Consider the following 18,116-nt stretch of genomic DNA (forward strand, 5'->3'; position numbering starts at 1 on the left):
AGACCCCAGTGGACCCCGACTTTAGCCCTACCTCTCTGATTCAGAGTGGACTTCCCAGAAGAGTTTTGCATAAACCATAGGCAGAGACAGCGAGGTGAGGCACAGATTGCCCTGTGCACTGCAAAAGCCAGGCACGACTGGGCCTTGGAAAATAGCAAAGCAGCAAAGATCAGCTTTGGAGTTTCCAGGCTGGCCCTTATGACTGCTCTTCTTTCACTTACCTCAGCCTTTTTCATGGCCCCCTTCACTCCTCAAGCTTTGAGTTCATTAAGCAGACCCCATCTTTACTTCGTGTATGCCTGGAATACAAAGCATAGGAGGCTCAACAACCCAGAGCCTATGCGTTTCCTCTGTCTTCCCTGAAACATCAATTTCAGGCTATTGGCTGCTAATCAAAACCAAGTGGGGAAAATTTATATTCAAAGAGGCGGATCAAAGCTAAGGAACATAGGAATAATTTTCTTCTAGATTGGTATTTCTTCAAATGTGCCCCCCTGGCCATCTGGATCAGAACCAGAGCTTATTTTTTGTTTTTTGTATTTTTAAAGATTTTATTAATTTGCTTTTTTAGAGAGAGAGATTGAGTGTGAGCAGGAGGAGGGGCAGAGGGAGAGGGAGAGGCGGAGGCAGAAAATCTCAAGCAGACTCCATGCTGAGCGCAGAGCCCAACACAGGGGCCAATCTCATGACCCTGAGATCATGACCTGAGCTGAAACCAAGAGTAAGAGGTTTAACCAACTGAGCCACCCAGGTGCCCCCAGTGCTTGTTAATAATACAGATTCTTAGGCCTAGACAATGAAGGATGAGGGTGAGAGAGGGCAGTGAGTCTACATTAGAAAAGAAAAAAAAGAAATAATATGCACCAATCCTTCCAATGGTATCTGGTTACAATGAGAACAGATTCCCACCCAACCTACACAGATGATTTACAATTGCTATAAAAGAAAGAATACTCACTGAGAGTTTCTGGACTCTGGACGGTTACAGGTAGGGAGAAAAGATAAATATTTTAATTTGTTTACAAAACAACATTTCATAAAAGTTCTGTAAGTTATAGATCTCTCTAGAGACAAAGTTTCCTTCAATCTGGAGGAGCAAACATGAGGGGATCAGCAATGTTTTAAATAAGAATCATTAAAAATGGTCATCATTGTCCTTAAAAAAATAAATAAAATAAAATATAGATTTATATCATTAAAAAAGAAAACCTTACCAGTAAATTATTTTCACATTGATATTTGAGCACATTTGCTTTTAAGGCTTTAAACTTTATCCTGAATCAAATCAAGTTACAACAACATATCTGAACCCTAGTGCTTTAGGTTCCCAAAGAAATGCTGATTTTAGACAGAACCAAGACTTAGAATGAATTCTATCAAGAATTGCCCCATATCATTTATAAAAGTGTTTCTTGAAGACACTATCTCTTGTAATATAGCTGACAACTTCACTCAAGGTTAACATTTGGATGAAGCTTTTATGATAAACCTTGAATATTTCTTTTATTAGATGATGAGTGCTGTATAACCCAGAGTCTTTCCATTTTCAACTTGGCCTCCAGGAAACTCAGATCTAAATCTAAGTATTTAGATTTAGTACTGTATTCCCTTGTGGCCTCTTTCATACTGAGAACTGCTCACCTACTTCCTTAAATATATGCCTCAATTCTCTTTACCTTTGCTTAAATTACATTAAACATTCATCCTTTATTGAAAGCTGCTGATGGGACGCCTGGGTGGCTCAGGGGTTGAGCATCTATCTGCCTTCGGCTCAGGCCGTGATCCCGGGATCCGGGATCCAGTCCCACATCAGGGAACCTGAGTCCCACAAGGAGCCTGCTTCTCCCTCTGCCTGTGTCTCTGCCTCTCTCTCTGTGTGTGTCTCTCATGAATAAATAAATAAAATATTTTTTTAAAAAGAAAGCTACCACTAATACCTATTCAAAAAAAAAAAGAATATAAGCAACCTGTTAATAGATAAATGTTATTCTTTTACACCTTATGGAATAGTGGAGAGAGTGGAGATCAGGAGACAGGAAATCTCGGTTCTCGTCCATCTGTCCTTCTCTGTCTAGCGGTTTCCTTAGGCAGGTTGCCTCATTTCACCCTCTGAGAAGGGAGCAAGTTGGATCTCAGAGGCGTGTCCCAAGTCTACACCCTCAGCTTATGTGCTTCCCATCATCTTGTCACTGTGAGGACCATGCTGTCATCTCCAAGAGGTCCACCTGCAGCCTTGAGTATTTGAGTGTCTGCTGGATGCTGGACCCCCAACTACAGAGGCATCAGGATGGGTAGAGGATGGCACCTGATGTGCTGCAGGTGGGAGACTCCAGGAGGGACACCCAGGAATACTCGCTGGGGTCACAGTGAGGGCAAAACAGGTCTCAAGCAATACCAACCAGGCAAATGGTTGAGTCATTGACCCTAAATGATCCCCTTATACGCGAATGTATTGGTATGGTGGGAGGGGGGCAGTTTGGATAGAGGGTAGGAGAGGAGAACTAGAATAAATTAAATAAAACTATAGAGGCTCACATTGATTAAAAGTATGTAAAAACCAACACAGAAGCAATTTTTAAAAATCTAGTTTTTGTAAAAGTAATAAATGATTTACCTGCCATTGATGCCTAATTTCCTGGATACACTGACTGATTTTCTTGGCAAAGTAGAACAGCTATCTGCTCACAGCCTTTAAAATAGGGAAATTTGCATTTTTGTTGTCGTTGCTGTTCTGAACAGACTATGAACCTTCTGTATCCATGGGGAGCTGCTGGGATGACGTAGCAGAGTGTGGAGCAAAAGGGTCTCGAATCAGAGCTGGGTTCCAATCCCAGCTCAGCTGCTTGTTAACTGGGAGAACTGGGAAAGTTATTGAACCTCTCTGAGCCACAGTTTGTCTCTTGGGAGGGTGAAGAGAACTGCAATTGGTTGCCTCATACTTTGTGTAATAATATTTTAAAACCCTGTTTTTCTCCATTTTGCAGTTAAGAAATGTGTTCCAGCTCTAGACCAGATGTAATCTTTAATCGCTGTAATATCTACTTTATCAGTGATCTCTGTGCAGTTCCCAGAGCCCACTATCCTTCATGGCTGGGACCAGCAGAATCTAAAATTGAGTTAAAATCAAGATTCTGCTCCTTTTCATTGAATTGTAATAAAATAATTTTATGAAGATCGACTATATCCCCAAAGTTACCAGCATCTGTCAAAAGAAATAACACTGGTTTCTTCCTTTACCCCCACCCCAAAAAAACCCACAAAAACCAAAAAAACCCACACTGTGAGTGCTGCAAACAGCTAAAGACAGAGAAGAGGATTTAAGCAGAACTTAATCTTAGATAAATATTAGGTTTCACAGACAGCCATGCAAGCAAGCGTGGGTCAAAAGGCAGCAACTGTCTTTTAAATGGATACAAATTGAACATACTTATCACAAGTTCACAGTGCAAAAGGATTATCATCTTTAATCAGAGTGTTAGAGCTTTAATTAAAGTACATTCTGCTTTAAGGGAGGGACAGATGTATGCAGATTACAGAACCATAAATGAATTCATTCATGCCGCATTGTACAGTGGATTTACATTATTCTGAAGGTTTAGCCTTCCAGTGGAGAACAATTCTGTGAATGCCACTATTTCCCTTTGCTGTAATCTTTGTTAAAGCAACATTGGATTTCCGCTGTTCTTTTTCAGGATAACGAGATCAGCATAACAACAGCGACGTCCGGGTGTCTGTGGCCACACTTCCAGGAGCTTGCACACCTATTGTACACCTATTGCACAAAAGGGTCCAGGGGCTGGAGATCCAGCAGAGGTAGGGCCTGAGCCTCACAGTGAAGGAAGGCCTGCCTCTAAGGCTTTACCTTTTCCCATTTGGACAGTTCGAGATGCTCTAAGGGCCTTTAGGAATTCCAAGCCATTAGTGGGGCCGGGGAATGAGAGAACCAGAGAAATTTGCTGTAGCCATTTTTCATGGTAAATGAGAGTTAATGGCCATTGCTTTCATTCATTCATTTATTGATGTGGCAAATACGTCTGGACCGCCCCTATGGCAGGTCCTAGCCTCAGTGCTGGAGGAACAGCAAGAAAACCACAAACAAGGTCTCTGTTCTTACGGTGCTTACAGTGCTAATGGAGAGAGATGCTCAGTGTGTACCTCCACTCATTAATATCTGTAAAATAATATATATGTTAATACGTAAAGAAACCAGAAATCTAATTTATAGTGTGGTCAATGTGCTGCAGGGAAATGAAGTACAGTGGATGAGTCGAGGTCATCATACAAGGAAGTCTTCCTGGTGAAGTGAGATTTGTGGTGAGAGCTGATGCTCATCACAGAGATAGGAAGCGGCCATCCACGTGGACACAAGGTTGTCCTCCTTGTCCCAGGGGGATGCAGGAAGATCGACTTCGCATCAGTCCAAATTCAGTGAGTCACTCCTTTGAGGTAGTACAATGGCTCCTAGAGACCCTTGTTTACATAAAAAGTCATGTATGGGGGGCGCCTGGGTGCCTCAGTGGATGGGCGTCTGCCTTGGGCTCCGGCCGTGTTACCCAGGTCCAGGGATCGAGTCCCGCGGGAGCCTGCTTCTCCCTCTGCCTGTGTCTCTGCCTCTCTCTGTGCGTCTTGGGGATGAATAAGTAAAATATTTAAGAAAAAAAGTTATGTATAAGTGAAGCCATTAACCATCATCACCTTCATGTGAAGCCAGAGTGGTTTCCTGGTCGTCTGGCCCCCGCCTGTGGCTCTTACCCTCACTAGCTTGTGGAGACAAAAGGGCGTTACTGCTGACCTTCTAAAGAGGGTGCGGTGCATTTGCACTCGTCCCCCACATACTGCGGGGATCTGCATGTGCTGTATTCTGAGAGATGGGAGTGGTTTTGCAATTAATCTCTTAGGAACTATAACTTCTTTCTAAAATGTCTTTTTAGAAATGTTACCCCATATATTTTGTTTGTGGTTTTATATATTGAAGCTGATTGACTATAAGGTCAAATATTGGAATTAAAATTCTACCTGTGTTTAAAAGACACATTAACATGCTGTAATTATTGACTTCTTTGGAGGTTTCTGGGGACCAGGACACTAGACTCTCCAGGTGTACTGCCCATCCCACTGGTCCCTCCTCCTTGGTCCTGGCTGGATCTCCCTCACCTCCCCTAGCTTTCAGATCTAACCAAAGACTTTTTCTCATCTGCTTCTAGACTTATTTGCTTTGTTATCTCATCCACTGCATGCCTTTATTTTTTTTAAGATTTTATTTATTTATTCATGAGAGACAGAGAGAGAGAGAGAGAGAGGCAGAGACACAGGCAGAGGGAGAAGCAGGCTCCATGCAGGAGCCAGATGTGGGACTCGATCCTGGACCCCAGGATCATACCCTGAGTCAAAGGCAGATGTTCAACTGCTGAGCCACCCAGGTGTCCCCACTGCATGGCTTTAAATGCCACATATAGTGCTCTCTTCGGCAGCACATGTACTAAAATTAGAACAATACAGAGGAGATTAGCATGGCCCCTGCGTAAGGATGACACGCAAATTCATGAAACACTCCATATTTTTCATTAAGGAGGGTGTACGATGAGATGAGCACTGAGTGTTATGCTATGTGTTGGCAAATTGAATTAAAATAAAATAAAATAAATGCTATTTGTATGTTGTTAACTTACATTTTGCTTCTCCAGCCCAAACTTCTCATCTAAACTCTAGGTTCATAAGTCCACCTGCTTACTTAGCCTCCGTTTGATGTCTACTAACCCTAATTTTCTCCAATCCAATTATGTTAACTTCATCCTTCTCGTTGTTCAGGACCAAACCCTAAGTTATTCTTAACTCTTGTCTTCTTTCAAAAATCCACATCAAACTATCAACAAATCTTGTTGGATATGCCTTCAAAATGTACCTTGCATCTGACTACTTCTTACTCCCTCCACTACTATCACCCTGGTCCATCGTCTCCCCCTGGGCCACTCTTCTACCCTCCTACCCCTCTCCCTGCCTCTGCTTCGAACCCCCCAGTAGGCTTTCTCCATGTCAGCAGTCAGTGTGCTCCTGTTAAAATGCAAGTCAGACCTGGTCACTACTCTATTCACAGCCCTCCAATGGCTGCCCATGTCCCTCAGAGTGAAAGTCACAGTTCTCACAGTGACCACACAATCTGCACCCACTAGCTCCTCCCACTCTGCACTGCTCTCTCTCTCCTCCAGTCACACTGGCCTTGTTCCTATAACATAGCTTGTGTGCTCCTGCCTGGCAGCCTTTGATCTGCATGTCCCAGGCTCTTCCCCAGATATCCATGTGCCATTGTCCTGAATAGTACCTTCTCCATGCACCCTTCCCTGACCATGCAATTTAAAATTATGGTTTTCCTTCCCAACTTGTTTGTCCATGTTCCCTCTCCCTGCTGCAATTTTTGCCATAGCACTCTTCAGCATCCAACATATTACTGTTACTACACATTACTCTTTGCTGTTGTTTGTCTCCCTCATTAGACACCACAGAGGCACATGGGCACCACTATTTGATGCACAAAAGAAAGTCCTTCTTGGGGCCTGGGTGTTTCAGCTGGTTGAGTGTCTGACTCTTGACTTTGGCCTCAGATCATGATCTTAGGGTCCTAGGATCAAGCCCAGCATTGGGTTCTTTTTTTTTTTTAATTAATTTATTTATTTACGATAGTCATACAGAGAGAGAGAGAGAGAGGCAGAGACACAGGCAGAGGGAGAAACAGGCTCCATGCACCGGGAGCCTGACGTGAGATTCGATCCCGGGTCTCCAAGATCGCGCCCTGGGCCAAAGGCAAGCGCCAAACCGCTGCACCACCCAGGGATCCCTCAGCATTGGGTTCTGTACTCGATGGGGAGTCTGCTTGAGATTGTCTCTCTCCCTCTTCCCCAACCCCTCCCTCATGGGTGTGTCCTCTCTCTCTCTCTCTCTCTCTCTAAAATGAATAAATTAATTTAAAAAGAAATTCCTTTATTTAAGAAGATAATAATTGAGATAAATCTATTGGAATAATTTCACCAAAAATTAAAATGCATGGCACACCCATATTTGATTTCTTGTTACCATTCTCCACCAAAAGGAACTAGAGCTTCTTGGAGAAATGGCTCATTCCAGACCCGAGGCAAGGAAAGTGCAAGCTGTGCCTGAGAATCCTGTTGTGTTTGAAAGCAAGAAAATTCTCAAGAGTTGAAAGGATTATGTCAAAAGGACAACAGAGTACACTAGAAGGAGCTCTTCCTGGTCAATACTGGGATAATTTGAGTATCAAAAACAATGACAGAAACCCTTTACAACACATTGATTTGAACAAAATCCAGAAAGCCATAAATAACTACACCCCCCACTACCAAAAGAAAGAGAAGTGTGAGAAAGAAAAACTTTTCTTAAGAATGCCAGATATTAAACATAGGGGGAATGATGGAATTAAAAATCGCCATTTAAAAAAAAATAAAATAAAATAATAAAATTAAAAATTAAAAATAGCCATTTTGCAGCCCATGCTAAAATAATTGGTAAAAGATGGTTGGGTTACACGGTGTTGACGCAGTGCCAAAATGTCCTGCAGAGATTATTTATTCCAGGCAAAGGGAAAATTTTAACTTTTCGGTGGAAAACAATAGCAGTTACCCCTTAAACCATGTAATCCAATTTTAAATTACTAATAGTGAGACATCTTCATGTTACATCTCCCTGAGGCAGTGCGATCAAAAGCTTACATTGCCATAAAGTATTCTTGACTTGTAGCTGATTGAGGGAGGCCACTGGACTTCACTTCCACTTACAGGAAATCTGCAGTATAGATGAACAAGTGAACCTCTGATGAAACACACAGACAAATATAGAACATGGTATATTCAACAAGATAAGAGCCTTGACTCTTTAAAAAAAAAAAAAAAATCCAGGGATCCCTGGGTGGCGCAGCGGTTTGGTGCCTGCCTTTGGCCCAGGGCGCGATCCTGGAGACCCGGGATCGAATCCCATGTCAGGCTCCCGGTGCATGGAGCCTGCTTCTCCCTCTGCCTGTGTCTCTGCCTCTCTCTCTCTCTGTATGACTATCGTAAATAAAAAAAATAAAAAAAATCCATTGTCATAGGAAAAAAAAAAGTAGAGGGACTATTCTAGATGTACAAAGTACAGAGATATAACAGCCAAGTAATATAATGTATGACATTATTTTGATGTTGCGTAAGAAAAAAATCTATAAAAGGTACTTTAGGAAAACTAGGGAAATTTAAATATAGAATAGGTATTAAGTGATGTTATGAAGCTGTTTTTACTTTCCTTAGTTTCTTTTGTTTTGTTTTTGGTTTGATAATGGTATTTTGGTTATTAGGAGAGTATCTTTATCCTTAGGAAATGATGCTGAGGGGCAGCCCCGGGGGGGCTCAGCAGTTTAGCGCCACCTTCAGCCAAGGGCCTGATCCTGGAAACCCGGGATCGAGTCCCACGTCAGGCTCCCTGCATGGAGCCTGCTTCTCCCTCTGCCTCTCTCTCTCTCTCTCTCTCTCTCTCATGAGTAAATAAAAATAAAATCTTTAAAAAAAAAAAAAAAAGGAAATGATGCTGAGGTACAAGAGTTAAGTGGCATGTTTGCAATTCATTTATAAATGAATCAGGAAAAAGAGCAAATAGATGTAAATACTTAAATTTACACATGCCAGTATAAATATATATACATATAATAGGTGTGTATAAATATTTAGGAAGCATTCATAAATGTGGCAAAATATTAAAAATTGTTTTATCTTGGTAAAGTGCACACAGGTATTTTTAAATTTTTCTGAATTCTGAAAATTTTTCAAAATAAAAAGCTGGGAAAAGCAAAAATGCATGTAAATTAACTTTAAAAACATACTACTCCACTAATGTTTTGTCCTTTGATAAACTGTCTTAGGAATATTTTGCTTCATATCTTGATAAATTGAATTGTAACAGAAAATAGCAGCCACTGCCAGGATCAAAAAAGTGGAACTTGCTGTCAAGTCTTGACTACATAACCTTCATGACTTTGGGCAACTCACTTTTGACTCTTGAGGCTTGGTTTTCTCATCTCATAGTGAGAATAATGTCCTGCCCTCCCACAAGACATTATCATATTATAAACAATCACAAGGCATGCCTTCAGCCCCAAGTAATATATGGTTGGATTCTTTTTTCTTCTCCTATAAAGTGAAAATAACTGCATGAAAAAGAATTGGACCTGAGGTGTTCATGAATAGCTTACCTTTTAGACCACAAAATCTACACTCAGCCACAAACACTGTTGATTCCATTTCAGTATTTCTAACACTGGCTTTATATGCTCTCTTCAAGCGCTGTAACTTTTCTTCTCTGGAAGAGGACCACAGTGTTCCATCTAGTCGACCCGGGCCTGAAAGAGAATGGAGAACATGTAGCAACTTGACGTCCTACCAGCGTGACAGTAGTATCACTAAAGGGCTTATTGGGGACCCAAGCGCTCTATGGCTACCTCTAATGCTTGGGTCTGCGCTCCTGATAGGACGATTCAGATGGCTGGGTTTATCCTATCAAGGGACCTGGGGCAAGGCTGTGCCTGGCTCAAGAGTCTCTTGTAGAGAGGAGTCTCCATGGTGTTGAGCACTCCAGCTCTGGGGCAAGTAATCCTTGAGTGGCCACAGCAGCTGGCACTGGACTGGGACAGCATAACCTCGAGGATTGCTAGGAGATCTACCCTTTGAGGAAAATCTCAGGTTGCTTTCGTGACTAGGTGATGGTTCAGGGACGGGCGCTGGTGGAGAAGCAGCAGGCAGCTTCAAGTCTCCTGAAGCTACTTGCGGATCAGGAGGGGGGGGGGTGGACATTGTAGTTCCCTATGTCCATTAGGACGGTGCTAGCTGTATACGACCAACACTCATCCACCTTCTTCCCGGCCCCACATGTCTCAGGCAGCATGCCACCCTTCTGTGATCCCTTTTTCCCTTCTAGGCTGCTCTCAGTGTTCATTTAGCACTTAATTTCACCTGTGCCAACTAGTGAAGCCAGAAGGAATTGGAAAAGCCTGATGCTATTGTGCCTCCTCCACCGTGTGTGTACTGTTCCGATTAAGGGGGGAATTGAAGCAGGGAGGCCGATACACTCTGTCACCATCCATTATTCACACAGCCTCCATCTTGGCTTCCTTTCTCCTTTTTTCCTCCCATTCCATTCCTCTTACACACTACTTCCACCCGGGCTGTCTGCTTCTCCTTGTTTCTCCCTCCTCCCTGCTGTCTGCCAACACCTCTACTACGGTGTTACTTGAGCCAATTCAAACCCTGATGTCCCAGAAGCCAAGCAGGTAACATCGATGAGGTCTGCGTGGTCTGAATGGATCAGCCTTGCCTCACGTTCAGCAAATGGATCCTGGCTCTGGGCTGGGGCTTGCCAGGGCTGCCATGCATAGATTATTTTATATTTTTTATGTTATGTTATCTCAAGAAGCCAAAAGTCTGGACTTTCATGCGAAACCTCCAGAAATGTTCAATGTTGGCAAAATAATTCACATTTAAAAAAAAATACCCGCGCACGCCGAAGAAAACATCAGCTCCAACAGGCTGCCATTTACAGGCTCTGGCTGAAACCTATCGATGACCCTCCCCACAAAGGGGCCACGGGCCTATGACAGAGTCTCCACCCTATCAGACACAACATGCCTCCTGTTTTATGACACATACATACTGACACCACTTCTACTAATCTGAAGTAACATTTACAGATAGTATAACCTGTCTCCACACATAATTTTTTAAAAATTCAATATCATACCCTAAGTTTGATCCAAGGGAAAAGAAAAGAAACATAATTTAAAATGAGATAGTTTGATGAACATACACAAACACAACACCACCACACAATTTCTAGAAGGCCCTTTAAGGAATAGTAGCAATCTTGCTTAGGTTCTTTCTTCGGGAATGAGCAAGGCCTGCCTCTGAGCATGTTTTCCCCTGGCCCCTTCTCCACCAAGTAGTAGCAAGAGCTACTACTTGGCAATCACCTTCAGTTTGTCCCTAAACCTGATTTGGGGACCCTTCATGGTTGAGAAATTAAAAAAAAAAAATTCTGAGACCACCCATCCCTTTAGATTTCTCCCTCTCCCAAATAATTAAATAATTGTCCCTGTTTCCGGGTCCCCATTCTTCCCTGGGTACCAGATCCTTTCTGAGGTACATTTGGCAAAACAAAATGGCAGAAACATAGAATCAGCATTTCCTCTTTTCCCAGAGTCACCAATTTAAGTTAAAGGCATAAACAGAGATAAGATTTTGCTAACATGGCTAATTGTATTTTAGTATTTGATTTGTTCTTGGAGGATTAAACCCACTCTCAATATAAATTCATTATGGATGTTTCTCTGCTGCTTATTATGTCCTTACAGTCCTACGCTCTAATAAGTTAAAAAGGCTGTTTCAGTTCTTTTTTTTTAATCCCCAACTATTTAACTTTCTAAAGCAGAGTTTTTAATATAAATTATGGCTTTGAATAACAAAGAGTTGCTGACAATTATCTGTCCCTCTCTCAGTTTATAACTTCTTGTCACCTTTATAAAAATCCTAGGTACACATCACATGTCTGATGGGGACTGGGAAGTGGGAATTCCCACAGCTGAGGCGCTCCTCAGCCGGTTCCTTGTCAAGCTTAGTACTTCAGGTGGTGATGTTGTCCAATGTGACCTACTCAAACTGGGGCTCCAGGAAGCAGTCGGCCGCATCTGCTGGTACACCCGACCCGGTGCAGTGCTGCAATGTGGGATTCTAAAAGTGCTTACGGAAGAATATCACTTAGAGTTTACTTTTGACATGCAATATGTAATCTATTCTGCCAACATTAATTAGTGCTCGTTGCTAATGATTCTCCCTATTTTCATCTTTTACATTATTTTCTTTTCCAAATGCAATTAAATGATCACATTCAGAACAGGCACTTACATTTGCTGTCTTTCCAGATTCACATTTACAATGTGATCAGGTTTAGATTTCAAGACAAACATGACTCTTGGACATGCAAATTAGGATCGGCCTTCAGGCTCAAATTTGAGTAAATTAGGTCAGGAATAAACCAAATGAGCCTGCCAGCAAGTAGCTTTCATAAAGTGATGTTACTGCTTGATATTTAATCTTCTCTGCAGCTCCTTGATTACTATAATTTCTGTGCATCTCTATCCTCTCTTCCTTCTGATTCTTGTCACATCATTCCCCCACCCCACCCCCACCTCATGTAAATTAGGCCTCCTGGCTGACCTTCCATTGCTGCGAAGCCTGGCTTGTTCATGGAACTCAGGAACTCAAGACTTAGGGACTTGAGAAACCGTTTTATGCCAACTCTTACTCTCCCCGCCTGGAATGCTCTCTTGTCCTCCCCCATAGTCTTTCATCAGACTACCTCCAACTCATTCTTCAGGTGTGCAAGTAAGTCACTTCTTTCAAAACATCTGCATCCATGGAGGGGGAAAAATGATGGGGGAAGATGGGGGGAAAATGGGGGAAATGGAGGAAAAATTATCCATGTTGAGGCAACATGGATAGGTTATGTTATATTTCCCCAGCCTGGCTTTGGATCTAATTTTTGATCCATTCTGATTTCTGTTTAGAGCCTGGATAAGGGGCCATATACCAATAGTGCCCTAGACTCTCTGTGTCTTAACATTTATCATCCTTAGTAATCACTCATTGTCTGTCTATTGCCCGGATAACATGTGAGCTCTATAAAGATAAGAGCAATGTCTGTTTACCGTTGTCCCTGCAAGCCTAGCATTTTGCCTATTACATTATAGGTACTCAATAAAAATTTGTTGGATGAGTGAATGCTTCCATAGAGATGCCATAGAGCAGAGATCTGCAAACTACAATCCATGGGCCAAATTCAATTCTGTCTTTATAAATAAAGTTTTATTGCAACATAGCCACATTTATTCATTTACATATACATTACCTCTGGTTGCTTACACACTACAATGGGAGAGTTGAGATGTTGCAACAGAAATCGTACGATCTGCAAAGCCTAAAATAATTACTATTTGGCCCTTTACAGAAGCTTATCTCACCGTGCCACAGAGCACAGCCATAACCTTCTGGGTTTTTATGAATTCCAAAATTGATCAACATGGGATTAATTTAGAAGGTGCAGGGAGAGACCCACAGTGGGCTCCGGTGAAAGAGCCTTGGTGGGTCAGACACTTTTAAAATAAGTAAAACAAATAAGTAAAACAAAAGGCTCCTTGAATTATAAATAATATCCTAGAAACAGGAAAGTGATTGAGAAGGAATTTGAAAATGTGGGCATCAAAAGTGATATTATCTTATAAAAAATAAAAAAGGGAGGAGATGCCTGGGTTGCTCAGTCATTGAGTGTCTGCCTTTGGCTCAGCTCGTGATCCCGGAATCCCAGGATTGAGTCCTGCATCGGGCTCCCACAGCGAGCCTGCTTCTCCCTGTGCCTGTGTCTCTGCTTCTTTCTGTGTCTCTCACGAATAAATAAAATCTTTTTTTTAAAAAAGTGATTTTATTCACATGCCATCCTAAAATTTAGATATGTTAGAACATTTACGTCTTGGTCAGAGTCACTCAAAGGTCAAAGTACCATTTAATTGGGTATTTAATCCTCATCAAGTTTCGCTGGCTCATCTCAGGAGTGGGAACATCAGCAAAGGAATGAGTTTTACCTCCTTCATCTCTGAATGCAGTGCTGCTTAAAACAAAACAAACATTTGCATCCTATCAATAGGTAAAGTGTTCTTAATGAGGATAAAACTTCGAAATGAAAGTATACACAACAGCACAATGGTTTCATTTCCCACCATTCACAGACGTTCATTGTGATACTGGTACTGCCTGTGGACCGGATGTGTCATGTTACAGAATTAAAGAACTAGAATCCATGACCATGAGCTGAGTGGTCAGCAGAGTGCCTTGCTCATGCTGGACACTTGCTCATATCAAGTGGCAGCCACAGCGGCAAGGATGGTACATTGCATGGGCGTGGGCTATGCAAGATCCTTGTATCTCACAACCGCAAATTGTAAGCAATCTTAATAACAATATTACCCATTTCATCTCCAAATGCACTGTTACATAATACTGGTTATTTGGAGTAACATTGGATGAACAACAGTCCGGAAGGGTGCCTGATTTAACAGTGATTGCTAACATTGTTCTTCTCTTTCTGAATGGCCATCCACAGATGTTCTCTATCCCACCTGTGGGGGCCATGGCTTGACTGCCCTGTACCACAGCAGTGGAAAGGGCATAATCTTTGTGAACATGTCTGTTTCTGGTGAAGCATGGCTTAGCCACCTGTGGCTCTGTGCCACTGGACAAATCACTTCTCTAGGTCTTTGTCTGAAGTTTTCTAAGGTCCAAACTTACTCCAGAATTACTGTGTAATTCTGAGAGCAGAGTCACAGGCTTTCTGACAATTCCCATGCAATCCAGTCACTCTGTCAACCAAACCTTCTGTCAACCGGATCTTCTCATTTAGGATGTCCTGTCTATATTTGAATTTGGTGACATAGTAAAATCGCCTCCTCACACGGTCTACTCCTGGAGAAAAGATTGGAAAATAAGGAGATTTCCTCAGAACTTGGTGTCAACCCAGGATGGAAGCAGAGGCACAGCCCCTGACCAGCTGAGGAAGAAGGAAGGGAGGAGGAGGGGCCCTGGCCAAACCTTAGGAAACCTCACCTGGCCCTTCCCCAAAAGTCCAGCCTGATCTCTTCTGGTGTGTTGATGAGGAAAAAAGCCAGTCAGGAAAAGGGCTGTAGTCACTGACATGAGCTAAAACAACGTTTTCCTAAAAGCTCTGAAATCTGCTTCCTTAGCTGACAAACAAGGCAAATCTTAGCGATTAATTTTTCCTTCAAAGCACTTATTTCTGTCACTTACAAAATTCCTCAGCCTCAACATTTACTCATACTTATCTCCAAAACTTATACTTATCCTCATGCATATTCACTAGCAATTCTTTCAGCCTCCCCCGTAAGACTACCTAAATCCATCTGGGCAAGACGCAGTGTGATCTCTCACACCAGGTTTCCATGGAGGAAAAAAAAAAGGAGGAAGACAAAAAGGAAATATTCCACTAGATTTAGTTTTCTTTAATTTAAATTTCTTTAAATTTCCTCAGGCCCAGCCTCCTGACACTCTCTAGCCCATCTGGGTGTCTGCTGGGCCCGGAGCATGCTGCTGTACTTTGGCAGCTCCCTGTCTGGAGCAGTCACTTGGATTTAATGATAGAAATCAGCCCGTCTCACCTATTCTCCTCCATGTACCGATTCTGATAGCGGTAACTTCACAGCACCAGGCCTGGTGCTCTAATTGGATGAGCTCGTGGAGCATAAGCACGCTGGAAGTGGAGGGACTGCCAGGGCCATGCTGTCGAGAGAAAAGAGAAAGTCATTATACATCCTGCAAACTGGTACATGAACAGGACATATTTTCTTCCTTCATTACAAGTTAGCAGCCCTCAGATAAATTTACATGATCATTATGACTTTGCCAAAGCTGAGGAAAACGTAAGTCAGCTCTAACTGACGCCTACCTGACATGCTGATAGATGTGTCCATCTGTGACGACCAGACAGAGCCGTGTCCCCGCCCGTTCCACGGAGCTCGCTCATTGTCAAGAGCGGAAGACGGGGACGGCGAGGCGTCCTGGGGTCGGGGCTCGGCCATTTCTCCTCCCCCTGCTGGCCTCTTCGCGGTGAGCCTTTGGAAAAGAGCCTTTCGCAAGATTGACTTGATTCCGAGGAAATATAAATTTGGCTGTCGTGTCATTTGTCCTCTTCCACGTACTAAATGGAATAGTAAATCCGCTTCGTTGTGCTCATGCGTTTGCTGCTAACTCAGCGTGGGCTGAGGGAGGGTAGAGGAGTGGCCTACACCCACACCTGGGCCTTCAGGGCACAGTGAGCCTATGTCGCCATACTTCATGACCACAGCCCGTATTTTCCTCAGCATTTGCCACAATAAAATCAATGTCACCAGAATAGGGGTCCCCAAAGGTAAGAGGATTTAGTGACTCCTGGTGGTTACAGTATGTTCTAATAACTCTCCAGAAAGATCCTCTGTGCTGGAATTGGTAGCAGCTGGAGCTGAGTTTTGAATCGGTGGCTATTTCGTGCCTAACATAACAATCGAGAGTCAAACGTGTTCTTCAGGGTGTTCTCCTCTTGGGTACAAAGACTGTGTGTGTGGAAAAGCACCAGAAGCATCTTGGCAATGAGGTGATACCTGCCACTAATTCTTTCATTAACGTATCTGGAAAACTATTGCAACCTGACCATCATGTGCTCAGCTGAGTTCCCCCTCTCTTGCCATCAAGAGTATTAAACTATGGAAAGTTTGAACCCCTAGGTTGTCATTTTTGGTTCCCACTGAACAGGTCCTGGCTTCCAAATGCATTGTAAGCCTCCTGGAGACATGAATCAAACCTGTATTAATTTGCATGTCCAAGATTAACAAGCCTGGGCTTTGGCACTGGCTCTGCCACTAATGGGTAGATTCTCTAAATCTCATTATCCTCAACTATAAATTAAGAGAATGAACTATTATTTGATCTATTAGGTTCTTTCTAAATCAGATATTTGATAGGTTTATGATTATCACTTATTATGCAACATGATGATAAAATGACAAATGGGCTAATGTATTCCTGCTAAAGTCTCTCTCTCTCTCTCTCTCACACACACACACACACACACACACACACACACACACACACACCCTCAGCAGCTGTTGGAGAGAAGGAATTTTTAAAGTAGGGGTCCCCATTGGAAATCCTCTGTCTGCCCAGTGGAGGCTGCTTTTAATGGGCTGAGCCCTGGCCATGACACACGTTTCAGGTCTTTTTCCCAGACAGGACAGCAGATCAGTCCAGTGCTGTTTTTATTTCTTACTCGGAAGCTTTACTGCTTGTCTATGATAGTTTCACATTTATATAAATGTCACTTTATTGTTCTTACCCATTTACTGTGCATAAACAGTCGTAGTCTAAAAGTCAAGCAAAAACAGGTTTAGTAAAACAAAACCTACCGAGATCAGAGAATATTCAGTTTCCTTCTAAGGCAGACGTTCTGTAATAGTTGAATGAGCAAATGGTTAAATGAATGGATTTTTCCATCTGAGCCCCAAAAGCAGGTGTGAGGTCTTCCTGGCCCAGAGGGGAGCCCACCTCCGCTGCCCAAGCCTCCCGCCCCAGTCACCATCGGTTCATCACAGGTGCCATCAGGTGCTTGACAGATGAGGGCTCTCCCCCCAGTGCAGGGCCTGCATGGCACCAGCTCCTCAGAAGTGTCACACCTCTGCATGGACACCCCTCCCCCTGGCCTGGGCCCCTTGGGAGGGCTCCCACGTCCAGACACACGACAACATGGAGCTATTGTTTCAGAATACAACATTCCCAGAGCTGGATAAGGGGGAGAAGAGAGAAAATTGCTGGTGGCTTCATCAGTAATAAACTAAAGAGAGGAGGTGTGCTTTGAGGGGTTTGTCCCCCCTAACTTGAATAGCTAAGTGGTAGCTAACAAACTCAACTAAAGTGACCCCAAAGCCATGTCCTGCCCCTAGGACTTCTTCCAACAATGAATGCCACAGCTGGGATCTTAATTTGCATGTGTGAAAACACAAAGCAGGCGAGGAGAAAGAACTCTGTGTTCAAGATTTTGCACCTTTTTCTGCTATCCTGTGAGGACTACAGAGGGCAGTGACTGAGGACCTAGGCCGGGGGAGGACACAGCACCGGTTCTGGGCACGCAGCATCTGTCCATTCCAGCTCAGACGTCCTTTAGGTCCTCTCCACCTTCCTCCAATCCCAGCCTCTTGAGCATAAACGCTGCAAACTCTTTCATTGTGTCCAGGCTCCCACCAACACAGACAAACTGAATAAAAATAAACACCTTCACCTTATAAGTGATATAAGCACCAAGGGTCAGCTTTCAACTTTAATGTTTTTATTTTATTTTTTCAGTAATTTCCTTGTGGGTGCCCAGAGATGCTAGGGGTCATGTTCATGAGTTAGCTAACTTGCGTCACTGACCTGTAAATAAGGCAACCAGACTCCAAGTTTGATGTACTTAATCAGTAAAGAAAAAGATAATCACCAAATCAAAGTAAGTGTTGA

The 18,116-nt window shown here is 43.0% G+C and overlaps 1 protein-coding gene and 1 non-coding gene across 3 annotated transcripts; one reads left to right on the forward strand and one right to left on the reverse strand.

Annotated features, from left to right (window-relative positions):
* Positions 1-3,533: 3,533 nt before the first annotated feature.
* UPP2 (uridine phosphorylase 2) lies at positions 3,534-17,066 on the reverse strand. 2 transcript variants are annotated; one of them, XM_055307651.1, is made up of 5 exons: positions 15,538-17,066; positions 15,251-15,371; positions 9,230-9,376; positions 7,722-7,794; positions 3,534-4,625 (listed from the first exon to the last, which is right to left on the reverse strand). In XM_055307651.1, exons 1-4 carry the CDS (start codon positions 15,613-15,615, stop codon positions 7,784-7,786), a joined length of 357 nt encoding a protein of 118 aa, XP_055163626.1. In that variant the 5' UTR covers positions 15,616-17,066; the 3' UTR covers positions 3,534-4,625; positions 7,722-7,783. The 2 variants fall into 2 exon arrangements, with proteins under 2 accessions (XP_055163626.1, XP_055163625.1); XM_055307650.1 differs by lacking the exon at positions 7,722-7,794.
* On the forward strand, positions 5,456-5,562 carry LOC129498987 (U6 spliceosomal RNA). The gene has a single exon (XR_008662256.1). It is a non-coding gene; the product is annotated as a U6 spliceosomal RNA (small nuclear RNA).
* Positions 17,067-18,116: the final 1,050 nt, after the last annotated feature.

This window comes from Nyctereutes procyonoides, unplaced genomic scaffold (assembly GCF_905146905.1).
Source record: "Nyctereutes procyonoides isolate TBG_1078 unplaced genomic scaffold, NYPRO_anot_genome, whole genome shotgun sequence".
Classification (NCBI taxonomy): Eukaryota; Metazoa; Chordata; class Mammalia; order Carnivora; family Canidae; genus Nyctereutes; species Nyctereutes procyonoides.

What these genes read in the sequence shown, in the direction of transcription:
- UPP2 (XM_055307650.1), bottom strand. Translation starts at nt 15,615, where the DNA reads ATGAGCGAGCTCCGTGGAACGGGCGGGGACACGGCTCTGTCTGGTCGT. An exon ending in CGGTACATGGAGGAGAATAG is followed by an intron (nt 9,377 to 15,250) that starts GTGAGACGGGCT and finishes ATTCTCTTTCAG; the next exon opens with GCCCGGGTCGACTAGATGGA. An exon ending in TAGATTTTGTGGTCTAAAAG is followed by an intron (nt 4,626 to 9,229) that starts GTAAGCTATTCA and finishes TTCATCCCCAAG; the next exon opens with ACGCACAGAGAGAGGCAGAG.